Raw genomic sequence first — 15483 nt, forward strand, 5'->3', positions numbered from 1 at the left:
TTGGTTCCAACTCATAGCGATCCTGTACAGGGTTTCCGAGGCTGTAAATCTTTACTGGAGCAGAAAGCCTCATCTTTCTCCCACGGAACAGCCGGTAGTTTCGAACTTCTGACCTTGTGGTTCACAGCCTGATTCATAACCACTACACTACCAGAGCTCCTATATACTATATGACCCAGCAATTCTACTCCTAGCCACAGATACCCCAAAGACTTAAAAGTAGAGACTCTGATAGAAGCCTGTACACCAATGTTTACTGCAGCACTATTCACAAATTGCCAAAAGATGCAAATAATATAAATGTTCATTATACATGAAAGTATAAATAAAATGTGGTACATAAAATGGGTTACTACTCAGCCAGGAGGCAAAACACAGCCTGACACATGACACAGTACGGATGGAACTTGAAGACATTAAGTTGAGTAAAATAAGCCAATTACAAAGGACAACTATTCTATGACCTCACTTATACAAAGAGACAAGAAAAGGCAAATGTGTAAACACCAAAGTGGTTCCCAAGGCTGAGACATATGGGAAAATGGGATAGTTAACAGTAATGGAAAAACCACACTAAGGATCGGTTAGAACTGCTGATCACTGTCATTGCTGTCAACAAGTTGTATACCTGTCAAAAGCTGAATTGGCAAAAGTTGTGTGACAGATACATTAACAACTATGAGGGAAAACAGTAGATGCTGAGGCTGCTTATGTGCAACCTAATTCCCACACCACATGGAATTTGGTTCTTTGGTTTAGAAATGTACAGTTTTGATTTCATGACATCCCAGTTAATTGGCTTCATAACAATGTGTTTACTACTTCTGTTTTACCACCTAATTCACTGAAAAATGACTAGGATCTTAAAAGCTTACAAGTGGCCACCCAGGGGCCAATTGTTGATCTCTAGTCACCTGAAGTTCTAGAGGAAAAAGGAGAGTCAGGAAGAGGAGGAAGATACAGAATGCCTCCTTTGTCGTGAGAGCAGAAAAACAGAATGGTGCCCAGCTACAATGACTCAACATTCTCATTAACGATTCCATAGAAAATCCTGATCAATTCTTTGATAATTTTAAACCTTAAACCAAAAATATACCCTGAAGTCATCTTAAAACCAAACAACTATTTAGCCTAACTATAAAAAAAAGATCTAATATACTAGGCAAATCTGCTGCACAACACCTCTTTGAAGTTTTCAAGAGTAAAAGGTACAGTTTGAGAATTAAAGTGTGCCTGACCCAAGCCATGGCATTTTCATATGCATGGTATTTTCATATGCATGTGAAAGTTGGACAATGACTAAGGAAGACCGCAGAAAAATTGCTGCATTTGAGTTGTGGTATTGGAGAAGAGTACTGAAGGTACCATGGACTGCCAGAAGAACAAACGGGTCTGTGTTGGAAGAAGTGCAGTTAGCATGCTCCTTAAAAGCTACAATGGTGAGATTCATCTCTTATACGTTGGACATGAGGGGCCAATCCCTAGAAAAGGACATCATTCTCAGTAAAATGGAGGCTCAGCAAAAAAGAAGACCCCCCGAGGAGATGGATAGACACAGTGGTAGCAGCAAAGGACTCAAGCATAACAACAACTATGCAGATGATGTAGAGGTGGGCAGTGTTTTATTCTATTGTGCATAAGGTGCATAAGGTGGCTATGAGTCAGAATCGACTCAACAGAATCTAACAACAATAAAACAGTCTGACTTGAACATTGCGCTCTTTTAAGAACTATCTTTATGGGATCAATTGACAATAGCAACTCAAAAGTTTAGCTATAACACACAAACAAGCACGTAAGCTTGCTGGTGACCATATTGGTCTACTGGTGAGTGGAAGAGGGTGAAAGGCAGCAATGAAGAAATAGGCTGAACTCAACCATCAGTTAACAGTATTTCTCTCAACCCACTTTAACTTTAAAAAAAAAAAAACACTCAGGCATATATAATAATTTACATCTCCAAAGGGCACATTCTGCAAGTCTGCCTCCTGGCCACCAGTCCCTCTCTTCCCATGAATCTAGAATCCTCGGCTGCTCCTTCTCCATGACCCCATCTCTGTCTCTGGCGCTGCTGCTTCTCTGGATAAGGTCCTGCATTCTGCTTGTGCTCTTCTCCCTTGATGGTCCTACGGCCTTCTGTTTCTGGAATGTAAGATTAACCACTCCCCTATTTTTGTTACAAAACTTCCACCTTTACAATTGTGACAGTCGCAATTAGTCATGATAACAATTATTCACTATTGAATCATATGAATCTTATCACCATCTCTTTTCACCAGACCCATCTAGACAAGATGAAATCTACTCAGTGGGGACCCTTTCTTTCCCCCATACTCTTAAACTAAACTCCCTCTTGAAACCTTGTAAGCCAGTCACTTCGTGCCTTTATTGCCCCCTCATTTTAGGTAACCAGTGTCTAAGTTGCCCATCCCTATCTACCCTGTGTACATAAGGGATAGGATTGATACTTGATGTGAAAACGCCTTCCCTCTCTGTTGGTATTTAGAATAACTACCTCTCTGAGTATGAGAGAGCATTGGTAGCGTAGTGGTTATGAATTGGGCTGCGAACAGCTAGGTCAGCAGTTCGAAACTACCAGCTGCTCTGCAAGAGAACGATGAGGCTTTCTGCTCCCGTAAAGATTTTCAGCCTCGGAAGCCCTGTTCAGGGTCACTATGGGTCGGAAATGACTTGACGGCACATAACAACAACAACAACACCTCTCTGAGTATAGATCAGGTTCACCTTCAGAGATGTAAATTATTATATATGCCTGAGTGGGTTTCTTTGTGTTTTGTTTTTTTTTAAAGCTAAAGTGGATTGAGAGAAATACCGTTAACTGATAGTACACGGAGGGGATTATAATCATTATAATGAAACAAGGTATATGATTTGTTGAGTGTAAAACTGAGGATCTGCCCTGTAAACTTTCACTCAATCCACAATAAAAACCTTAAAAACAAACAAACAAAAAAACGAATAGTGTTGATACAGAACTTCCAAAAGGCAAGAAAGTTAAATAGATTTCAAAATACAACAGATTGTTTTAAATCAAGGGAAATATTAATAAATTACAAGGTAACCTCAAAGAAAATTAATAAACCTACCCTTCAAAGTTTTAAGAGGAGATCAGAAAGATTTAGTAAATGTTAACACAACAGAAAGAAAACCCACAAATGAAATCAGTGTAGAAAATTATGTGGAACAAAGAAACCAGCGGCACTACAAAAAATGCCCACCGAAAAATGACAGCAATCAATTCACACCTATCAATAATTACACTGAATGTCAACGGATTAAATGCACCAGTCAAAAGACAAAGTTAGCAGACTAGATAAGAAAACAGGGTCCTTCAATATGCTGTCTACAAAAGACACTTCAAAAAGATGGAGACAGCCTACATACCATCAACAGGAGAATGGTTACACAAACTTTGGTACATACATACAATGGCATACTATGCAACACTGAAGAATAACAATAAATCTCTGAACACATCATGACATTGATGAAGCTGGAGGACATTATGCTGAGTGAAATCAGTGAATCACAAAAGGGCAAATACTGTATGAGACCAATGTTGTAGAAAGTTTTCTTGATAAAAGAAACAATCTTTGATGGTTTTACAGTGGGAGTGGGGGCGGGAAGGGGAGAGGGAAAATTACTCATAGGCTAGAGGGTAGACACATATTAATATAGGTGACAAAGCAGGGAAAGTGCAACAAGAGGGAGGTTAGCAGAAGAAGATGACGGCAGTAGAAGACACAGGGAGATACGCAATAGTTAAAGGAATAGAGGTAAATGTTGTTAACTGTTGGTATATGCAGGGAATTACAATCATTGTAATGAAACAAAGTATATGATTTGTTGAAATGTATAACAGATGATCTATTCTGTCAGCCTTCACTCAATTCACAATAAAAGTTAAAAAAAAGACTAGCTATGAATCTTAGCGGACTCTGAGTTTATGGTAATGAGGGAAGAACAGCTCAAAAAAGGCGGGTGAGTGGCTGCACGATTCAGAGAATGTCACCAATGTCACTAAACTGTACATGCAGAAATTGTTGAATGAGCATGTATGTGTTGCTGTGTATTTTCTCAGTAACAACAAAATAAATAACATTTATGAGAAAATTCCCCTCACAAATATTTCAGAATGACTCCAAGGAAGGACAGCTCCACCCACATGTTGTTGTTGTTGTCGTTGTTAGGTACCATCGAGTCGGTACTGACACCACATAGGCAGTGGTAAACAACTCAATATATCATGAATGCCCTACCTCCAAGCTTAGCATCATACCACCTAGCATCATTTACAGTTCATGAAATGTTCACCAGGAGAGGCTACTGAGATTCATAGGTCATTTGTACATCCATCAGGCCAACCCCTTTGGCTTATCTCTCTTGTTCTCTCACGCTTTCTGTCAACTGAAACCCATCTCTTCTTGTTTAAAAAGGCTTATTTTGGGTAAAATCATTCATGTAATTCAAACTTTCCTTCTCTTGGCAGGAGGTCACCCTGCCCTCTCCCACCTCTTTCCAAAAAACCCTGCATAGCCTTGTAAGACGATGAAATTTGCAAAGTCTTTGGTCTTCTCACAGATTTCTGGGGAGAATGGTGTGATCGTATCCTTGGGTACCCTACACTGGAGTCCACTAAAAACATGTCTGTTCTCCTTGAGCACTGTCCTGGCATCTACTGCTCAAGTATTCCATTTTTCTGGGGTCTCTGATCAAGAAATATGAATACTCAGTACTGGTTTTAGCCCCCATCCAGTTTCTGATCCACTAATTCTCTCTAAATTTCCTACTTCTCCCATCAGAGCAAAGCAAACTTCTGGATCCATCTATATGTCTTGCATACGCAGTGGCGAATAAGAAACTACCATAGGCCCATTTGTTAGGAATCTTCTTGAATCTGTTTAATGCCATATTCTTCTAGTATTAGTTGAGCAGGAACTTTTCTAAGCTTGCAATTTTCCCCAGCCACACTCTGAGAAACCCAAGCCAGTCAGTGTCTTCTTGTTCCTAGTTCTCTACCCAAATACAGGAGGTATGGAGGGTTACAAAGTATTCAATTCCAAAAGAGGCAACAGAGCACTGTCTGGCTTCATGCCTCTTCCTCTCTCCACCATCAGATGAAACAGCATCCTCATGGCCACACCCTTCCTCAGAGCTGGCCGTGCTTTCACTGACCAGACCACAGTTCTTCAGAATTGGCTGGACTGCAAGGTCAGTTTGAATAGCAACGTCAGTAGTTCAAACCCATCAGCCGCTCCTCAGAAACCCTATACAGGGTCACCATGGATTGGCACTGAGTCAACGGCACTCAACAACAAAAACAACATCTCAAGTTTAACACACATTGGCCATACTCTTCTTTCTCCACTTTTTATCTTCCTGGTTCACATCTTCCTTGATTTTCTTTTCATAAAAGCATCAAAGTACTCATTTTCTCCCCATTGACAAAGTGATCCAGCCAAATTGGGTCAATTACAACCCTCTAAACCTCTCTGTCTTTGCGGGGAGCTCAAGCACTACTCTTGGGTAGATGAGCTTGGGATAGTAAGGGCACTGTTATCTAAAATCATGAGATTTTACTGTGGAAGAGTCATAACCACAATAATCATACTGTAACTGGATATTTTCAGTTGTTAACTTATTTCTTTCTCACTTTTATTTCCCCTTTGGCTCATCCCTTTCTTAATTCAAGCCTTGTTCTTCACTTGCTCAGAAGATGTATATGTCAGAGTACAGAAAAAGTAATCCAAAGACTTGTAGGAAGAGCAAGGTTCTCCACTCCTTATTGGAAAGCAGTAATCAATGTCTTACACTCAACGTTTATGGTCCAACTCTTCAATGAATGAATACAGGGACTCTAGGAAAAACTGAGGCAAAAGTATCATTGTCCACTGGTCCATTGAGATGGCAGCTTTGATGGCTATTAATATTGACTGCTAACCAAAAGGCTAGAGTGGTTCAAGTCCATTCAAAGGCACGTTGGCAGAAAGGCCTAGAGATCTACTTCTCCCTCAAAAAATTAGCCCCTGAAAACCCTATGGAGTACAGTTCTACTCTAACCTAAATAAGGAGTAGCCATGAGTTGGAGGTGGCTCAATGACAACCAGTTGTTTACCAACTCCTTAACAGCTCCACATCTTGGGGTCCCGGTGCGGCACTGGAGAATATGCACTGCATGGCTGTCCAACCCAAACCCACCAGCCACTCTCAGAAACCCCACACAGGGTCACTGTGAGTTGGAACTGACTTGATGGCACAACAGCAATAACAGCATACTGTGAAAAGCTCTAGAATAATTGATATTGACACACCCCCCATTTCATCAGAGATTAAAGGAATTCCCTAAAGTCAATTAGTAAGAGATAGCTGACACTTGCTCCCAGAAGCTTTACCTAGAATCCTACCCTCAATGGTCAGACTGCTGTTGTTATCATTGACAGGAGCTTTGAGTCAGTTACAACTCATTGAGAACTTCATGTAGAACAGAATGAAACACTGTCTGGTCCTGCTCCATCCTCACAGCATTGCGGTATTTGAGCCCATTGTTGTAGTCACTGGTGTCAGTCTATCCTGTGAGGGCCTTCCTGTTCTCACGGACCCTCTACCAAGCAAGATGCCCTATTCCAGGGACAGGTCCTTCTTGGTCAGACAACATAACATAAACTACATAAGTGTGGTTACATAAAGAGCATGAGCAAAAACATAATCAGGTCTACCGTGTGGTAACAATAACATAGTAAAAAAACTTAGATTAAGAAGAATAGTCACATACGTAATTATATACATTGATTATTAAGTGGAATAAATTATAATAAAAAATACGTCTTTGGGTTCTGCTAAGCTTACTTATATATTAAAGTAATAATTTAGAAAGTAATATTCAAGAAAGGCATTTACTCACATGCTTACATCATCTTCGTTTAATAACTGCATTATTAGCAGGGTAATATGAAAAGAACCATCACCAGTCATTGCTGAGGCCAGACGCTTATCTTGCTGTATTATTGCATTTTGCAGGATCTTAACTCCTTTTGTAATCTATTTAGTCACAAAAAAAAAAAAGGTTATGTAGAAATCTTTCCGATGGCAAAATATAAATCAAAAAGGAAAAACCAAAATTAAAACAGTGTCAAGATTCTTCACCCAATCAAAGGCTTATCTGCTTGTCTACTTATCCTCAAATACCCTGGATAATTAACTTAATAGGATCTGTAAGTCTAGGGGTTTCTTTTCAAATCCACACAATGCTTGTCCACTGTAACAATGCCAGGCCCAACACTCTCACTTTATAGATGGGGCCAGTGGTTGCGTGGAAAACAACCATGTCTCTCTTCAGCAACTTGCCCTGGAATCGTGGCTGTAGTCCACTGTAACTAGGCTCTGTCCTAAAAACGCTTTATTCTTGCCACAGAAAGGTCAAACTAGCAGATCCCATTCGCATTCCATTTTTGTTAGCAGTAATATTTATTTGCCTACAAGTGAATTCCTCACGACCTTTAACATTTTTTAGAACACTGAAAATATCAACAGAAATGACAACTGTCATTTTTCTAGATGTGTGAGAAGGGACATAACCATGGAGACAGAGTTACAGAGAAGTCCAAATGTGCACAAGGAAGCTTCAAAAACTTCATGGAAAAATGAAATGGACAGATAAGAGAATTTTCCCACAAACTTCTGGAAGCCCCCTTTGTATGTGAGAAAAACTGCTGGTTTGTATCCAGACTCAGTCTCTCATCTGCCTTCCCCTTGCCAATACCTACTCCTCTGAGGCAGGATGAGGAATAATACATTCTTCCTTCTACCTCCACGCCCCAGCAGAATCTCAAGTCTAGTCCACTTCTAATTGTTGATGTATTTGAAAGGAGGTCATGAAAATCACAATGTCTGATTAACTAACCATATCCTCTCTTGAGGAGCCTCAGCATAGCAAACTGGGCTATAGCCAAAGGGGAAAAACATGCAGACGGCATGAGGAGTCCTGGTGCCACCGTAATTTAAGCGCTCAGCTGCTAACCAAAAGGTCAGTGGTTTCAATCCATTTACTGTTCTACAGGAGAAAGCTAAAACAGTCAGCTTCCATCAGATTACAGCCTTGGAAACCCTGTGGGGGCAGTTCTACCTTGTTCTATTGGATCGTTGAGTCAGAATTAACTAAATAAGAGTGGGTTTGGGGTTTGGGGTTTTAGGAAAGAATTAGTAAGAGAGAGAAAAGAGAAGGAGAGGGATTTAGCAGTAGCAGAGACGATTAAAAGAAAAGCAGAGAGAGATAAGGAAGACATGAACCCTGAGCACAAAAGACTACTCTGATACTAGTTGTTGCTGTTGTTAAGTGCTGTCTAGTCAATTCCAACTCACACCAACCCTGTATGGGGTTTCTGAGGAGCAGCTGGTGAGCTTGAACTGCCAACCTTGCAGTTTTAATGGCTTTGTAGTCTGGTGCATTAACCCACAGTGCCCCACCAGGACTCCTCTGATATAGAGTAGCTTTTTTATCCTGGAACAATGTTTTCATTCTCTAGGGAATGTGACTGGGCAAATCAGGAAGAGATACTCCCAGTGTATCTTTACAATAAAGCCACATCATCCAAAAAACCTCAGCTTTTCTCTATCCCTTGCAATCTAGAAGACATTTACACAGGAATGAAGGTTTTACTGCTAGAATGTTACATAACAACACTTAAAATAATATTTCCCAAAGCAAAATGTTACTTCTGTGACACCCAATAAAGGATAGAAATAGACCGAAAAATGAAGCATTCCTAGAATACCAGCTTGCAAAGGTCTTAATAGAGGCTCATTCCCTCTGCTCCTCATGTTGGTGAGTGCCACTGACTGGGTTTCAACTCAGTGACCCCATGTGACAGAGAAAGTTGTCTTGGTGGCAATCATTACAGAAGCAGATCGCCAGATCTTTCTTTCACGGATCTGCTAGGTGGGTTCGATCTTTCAACCTTTCGGTTAGCTGCCAAGAGCTTAACTTCCATGCCACCAGGGATCCTTCTCTTTTATATGTTGTTGTTAAGTGCCATCAAGTCCATTCCAATGACCCTATGTAAGGATTTCCAAGGAGCAGCTTGTGGGTCTGAACTGCCAACCTTGCAGTTCAAACCAACCTTGTGGTCCAGTGCATTACCCTGCAGCACCACACCTAAATCTTTGAGTGCAATGTCTACTCCTGCCCTGCTCTCACCACAGTGCCTGGTGATAATTATAAAAACCATATTTGAACCAAAGCAGTAGTAGCAACTAACCTTTATTGTGAACTCAGTAGGTCTGAACACTATAGTAAGCATTTTACATATGCTTACTAAAGCCTTCAGTGGCTCCCTGAAATCTCTGGACATTCTATGAGGTTGTTGCTATGTGCCGTGGAGTCGGTCCCAACTCATAGCAACCCTGTACAGAGTTTCCGAGGCTGTAAATCTTTATGGGAGCAGAACGCCTCATCTTTCTCCCACGGAACAGCTGGTAGTTTTGAACTGCTGACCTTGCGGTTCACAGCCCGATTCGTAACCATTACACTACCAGATTGGTATAATCATTAGTAAAATAAATTGAAACATAATAATTAAAAGACGCCTCCAAGGTCATGTGCCCAAAGAAGGAAGGGAACTTGAGAAAAATACATATTGCAATTCATGGGGCTAAAAAAATGAGGAAGGCACCTGGAGGGGAGATGTAGGCAGGGTGAAAGGAAGGCGGAGAAGGAGGTACTGAGCTGTAAGGTGAGGGAGACAGCCCGCACAGCTACTAGGAGTGTCTGACTGTCTGTTTTCAAGAGGAGCAAGAAGAGGGAAGTGTGGGTACTGACATAAGGCTACAATATTGAGTGAAAAGACACCTTTTAAAGGGAGTTTTAGGAAGTCTTACTGTGTAATGGAACACACCAGCCCTCTCAGTAAAAGCCTTTAGAGTAAATTCGCATTGTTGTTGTTGTTGTCATGTGCCGTGGCGTCAGTTCCAACTCATAGCGACCCTGTACAAGGTTTCCGAGGCTGTAAATCTTTATGGGAGCAGAAAGTCTCATCTTTCACCTGCGGAACAGCTGGCTGGTTTGAACAGCTGACCCTGAGGTTGGCAGCCCGCATTACTCTTCAATATTGTTAAATTTGAATTTTTGAGATTTTTTTTTTTTCCCCAGATGTACTGGAGAGCTCAGAGGGACTTAAACAACAGAGCAGTTCAAGAGGGCCCAGGTACACAAAGAAAGGCCTAGAGCAGTGTCAGGTAGTTAGTTATTGTTGATAGATGCTGTCAAGTCAGTTCCAACTCATAGTAACCCTGTATAGGGGTTCTGAGGAGAGGCTGGTGGGCTTGAACCACAGACCTGGCAGTTAGCAATCTAGTGCTTATCCTAAAGTGCCACCAGGACTCCAAGTAAACAGGTGTTCAAAAATGTTAGATCACAAAACCAATACACATCCTCAAACTTTAACTACTGCAAATGGTTATTGTGGTTTAATTTATCTTGAAAACATGGTCTGGGATGAGAAGTTGGTTGTTTAAGAGAGTGATATAAATCAATAGTGCTAAACTTGGGTATGAAATTCTGCCTTTTAAGTTCCGGTCTGCCACAGTATAACTCCCATACAAATCACCTACTCTCCCTGAGCCTTCATTTCTTCTTCAACTGTAAAAGAGGAATAATAAAATCTACACTGTCAACGTCTTTCTTCTTTTTTTAAAGTCACCATCAAGTCAATTCCAACTCATGGCAACTCCATATGTTGCAGAATAAAACTGCACTATGGTTTTCATGGTTGTCACCATTCAGAAGCAGATTGCAAGACCTCTTTGTGGGTTTGAACTGTCAACCTTTCGGTTAGTAGTCAAGTGCTAAACAGTTTGCACCATGCAGGCACTGCTAGACAAGATATATAAATATACTGTGTAAGCTCTACACCATTAGCCTAATATAAGGTATGCAACACTGCCAATAATATTTCATTAAATGGATCTCTGCCCAGGGAGTCCAGGTGTGGCTCTGCAGGATAATGCACTAGAATGCAAGTTTGGTTTGAACTTCAGGGTTGGCGGTTCAGATCTACCAGCCATTCCTCGGAAACTCTATTCAGAGTCACTATGAATCCAAGCCAACTCTAAGGCACTTAACAACAACAACAACAACTGCCCAGGGCACTTTTGTCTCCCAGTTTTTACAACACATTAAGCCATTTTTAACTGTCCCATTTAAGGCAGGGAAATGCTTCTCACATGCAGTGATGGGAATAACATTTGCATTTTCATAACAACTTAATCTTTATTCTAAGCTCAAATACTAACCATATTTAAAGTCAGGAAAATATTCAAAATACCATCTACCTATATATTCAGTGATTTTAGTGCAACTTGCTACATGGAAGAATAAAGGCAATCTCCAAATTACAAAACAGTTCCATTGATAAGTCTATCGTTAAGGCAAATTTGTACGTAAATTGTAATAGTTAGGTACAGTTTATACCAGATAATCAAATGTTTGTTTTAGTATTTAGTGTACCTTTCTATGAATAAGGAAACATTAAAAAACATTTCCTGATACACTAAAACATCTTTAGTTTTAGAGACGCTAAAACAATGCAGTAATAACAGGAAGCATTTCACAAAGAAGTCCCTGTGTGTCATTATAAACCATTGTATGTATGTTACCTGAGATTTTTCATGTAATAGGCTTTGCAGGATGGGTTCATAACTATGGGCTCTACATAAATTGTATGTTCATAACCCAGGGACTGCCTGTAATTTCAGACCATTAGTATTTTTGAGTTATGCAGTAGCTTGTAAGATAGCAAATTAAAAACGGCAAAGCATTTTGAAAATCATTATTTTTCAAAGTCGCACGGTACTTATAATCAGTTCAGTTCAAATGGTTCAGTCATGGCACTGGAACAAAAGGGCACAAGCAACTAAATCTCTTGCACACTGGATCTTAACCCAAGTAAAAACAGGCAGCCGTGTCCCACTCAAAGGTGGTCTCCAACTGCAATACAATAGATACTCAAATCAGCACAGTCAGTTCCCTACTTGGGTCAATATTCATCATACAAAAGATATGGTTGCTAATGTGAACCAAAACTCAAAATTATTTTTAAAAAAATTAAAAGTCTAGGCTTCCTTGTCTGTCAGAGGAAGCTGGAGGAAGGAAGCCAATACTATGGCCCTCGACCACTCTTCAGGTCTAGAACAAAACTCACCCTGTGGTCTAATTTTTAGCCAAGTAGTAGATAGGTTTAAAGGCGGGACAACAACACTAGTAAGGCATTCTCACTGGATGGTCAATCATTCAAAATCAAAAGGTAACATTTGCCTAAAGACAAAGTTGAGAAGGGATGAGAAGGTGGGTAGAATGGTAACAGGAATCACAGGGAGGAAATAGGATAACTGTTGTCACATGAAAGAGGTGACTTGTTGAATGTAAAACTGATGATCTATAAACCTTCACTCAAGTCACCAAGAAAAGTTAAAAAAAGAGAGAGAGAGAGAACAAGATGGTTGCTTTGCAACATGAATGCTAACCTTGTTTTCATTGGCCATGACTGAACTAATCTAAACTGGTTCAAAGCCCTGCTTATAATACAAGATTAACCTCAAACCAACAAAAATGTCAAATTCATCTAATCAAGTATGCTATTTCTAAGCATGCTTTGATGCTCCTGATTAATTTATATATTTCCTGATAGCATCTTAAGATTTATTTAAAATGCTTTTATTCCTAATTGCATTTTTAAAGGTAAATGAAAAGAAAAATTCAGTTCTTTTGAAAAGAAAATTCTTTTCTTTTGAAAAGAAAAAGAAGTTCAAAGTCTTCTCTATATGTTAAAAAACAAAACAAAAACTCACCAATGTCACCAAAAGCTAAAACAAACTAATTTTTATAGCCACTGTTACAAATATATACAACCACCAGTGCTTACCTATTACCACAATCCCCTACCATTAGCAGTACTGCACAATGCACATTTGTAAAGCCTAATACTAGAGTCATGCTTAAATATGCTATTGAAAGAAACCTTAAAACGAAATGCTTTATTAATTAGACTTTTAAACATTTCATCCATGGAATGATATCTTTAAGTTTAAACTAGTGACAACAGACACCCATCTGCTAAACATCAGTGTTAAATCACATTCCGCATGCTTACAAATAATCCAATCAGAAATTTTATTTTTATAACTTTTAAGTTTTCTGACTCAAAGCATATAGAAGTAAAAGAAAATTCCTTAAAATGAGTGTGCTTCTGCATGTGGGAAGGAAGTTAATTCCAGCACACAGTACAAGAATTTCTTTGACCTAATTTAGTGACATTATTTTTAGAATTTCTCTAAGCAAATCTGCTGTCACAATTAAGATTTACGAGAACTATCACAACAACCTTTTCCCTCAAAATCGAACTCTTATTTTTCTTAATTGTCCATATCCAAGAGATGTTTAATTGCAGGTAATAGAAGAGCACATATTTTTATATACTTATATTCCATGGAATCATTCTAATTCATGGTCAAATTCTATTTAATAGAAATATGAAACACTGATTTTCCATTAATAAAAGAATTCCAAACTTCTAAGAAGATATTTAAAAATCAAAGTTCAATGGAAGCTTGAGTACTCAGCTCTTTAAAACTAGATGCCAACAAACAGGGCAAAAGTAGAGCAACTCATTGTGAATGTGCAAGCTTCCAAAAGTTTGTTTGCAGGTCACTTAATTGGAACTTGGAAGAAAGTCTCCCATTGAAACAATGTTATAAATGGTACTTCTTTTCCCAGGCCTTCCAACAAAAGCTCATATGTACTTTAAAAGAAAAGTGCATTAGGTGCATTGAAACAAAATAAACAGAACAAAAAAGGTGCTCATACACATGGAAGATAGAAAATGTTATCTCCTACTCTTGCCCAGTTGCTGTCTCCTTCCATATTTGTATGTAAGCTTCTTATTCCCTACAAATAAGTCTGTTGAGAGGACACAGTAAATTAGTTAGTTTCAAGGTCACTTGAACCTACATTTGGCACTATTAGAAGTCACCATACTGCCCTCAAAACAAACAACTACTGTTCAATCTCTATTATGAAACCAGCATTTGTAACACTGTACTTACGATTTATTAAAATGTTCCATTTTTGTAACATGCTATGTCAGAAAAATATCTTCTCCCCTGAAATGTCAGCATTTTCAGTGACTACTCTCAGCCTGGTATCCTGATGTAATGCTACAGGATAAGCACTGGACTCTTTAGCCAGGTCAGCGGTCCAAACCCACCAACCGCTCCTCAGTAACCCCATACAAGGTTGCTGTGAGTCAAAACCAACTTGATGGTACTGAACACTATCAGTCAGGTTCAAGGTACTGGGAATGAGCTAAAAGCTTGCAAGGAAAGCAAACCAATGACAAGTTGCAATGATGACAAACGACAAAAGGAAATCCATGAAAGCCTTTAACTGGGGTGTAGAGGATTTCACGTAGTACAGGGTGGACACAGGCAGAGAGGTTTCAGCAGAGAGTTTGGCATTAACAAAACCAAGAGAAGAAAGAAAACTCCCAGCTGGAAAAGGCTTTCCCTAGGGTGCAGGGAACAGTGGAAAGTTCAAGGACAGCCAGCCAGAGGAGCTCAAGCAGGAAGAACAATGGATACAGAAAAGAGGCTGGGAGGAACAGCCAACTATGCAGAACATGGGAAGGAATGTATGGTAAGAACTGTCTTTCTCCTACTATTAAGGACAAAATACTGAGGTGTATAAGCAGGTAAGTGATATGTCCAGATTTGGGTTTACAAAATAATCATTTGAGGTAGATATTATCATATCCATTTTAAACCTGAAGAAACTGAAGCTCACAGAAAGTCAGTAAAGTGACCACAGTGCAATGTGTGACCCAGCTGGCATCCTAACAAGGCCTGTGGGGCTCCAAAGCTTGTCCTCTTTTCACTGTGTACACGTGCTCACAGAAGTTGAGAACTAGAAAGCAATTTGCAGTATGAAACACAGAGCAAGAGACAGAATTATCTCTGTGGCCCAAATCCCACTGTCAACCAGAACCAAGCGGTGGAAGGAAAGAATCTCTCTGTCTGCTCTCGGCTACATCCCTTTCCCACCTGCCTTCACAGCTGTCCGCCAGTCTTCTTTGGAACAGGTAAGAAGAAGGCTAGGATGGGAATGGGAGGAGGTACTGGAGAAAGATGATGAAACATAAATGTATGGCCTACTGGACTGCTAACCACAAGGTCGGCAGTTCAAATCCACCAGCCACTCCTTGGAAGCTCTATACGAGATCACTGTAAGTTGGAATCGACAAACTGTACGTAACAACAATTAAAACAGCATATAGAAGTGCTTATCAAACATCTACATTGAGACACTCCATGGTGGGAATATTTCTAAGTAATAAATCAAAACAAAGAGCCTAGATTCGCTTCTAAATAGTACCCACATGCCTGCCATAGGGAAAGTTTCTTCATCTATTTAACAGT

General features: G+C 39.7%; 1 protein-coding gene across 1 annotated transcript in view; it reads right to left on the bottom strand.

The window, feature by feature from the left end:
* AKAP7 (A kinase (PRKA) anchor protein 7) overlaps positions 1-15483 on the bottom strand; it is a 183812-nt gene that overhangs the window by 142334 nt on the left and 25995 nt on the right. Inside the window, exon 4 of the mRNA XM_006834726.1 lies at positions 6923-7059. Within this exon, the coding sequence (XP_006834789.1) occupies positions 6923-7059 (137 nt within the window). The remainder of the gene's footprint in view (positions 1-6922; positions 7060-15483) is intronic.

Source organism: Chrysochloris asiatica, unplaced genomic scaffold, assembly GCF_000296735.1.
Source record: "Chrysochloris asiatica unplaced genomic scaffold, ChrAsi1.0 scaffold00013, whole genome shotgun sequence".
NCBI classification, from domain to species: Eukaryota; Metazoa; Chordata; class Mammalia; order Afrosoricida; family Chrysochloridae; genus Chrysochloris; species Chrysochloris asiatica.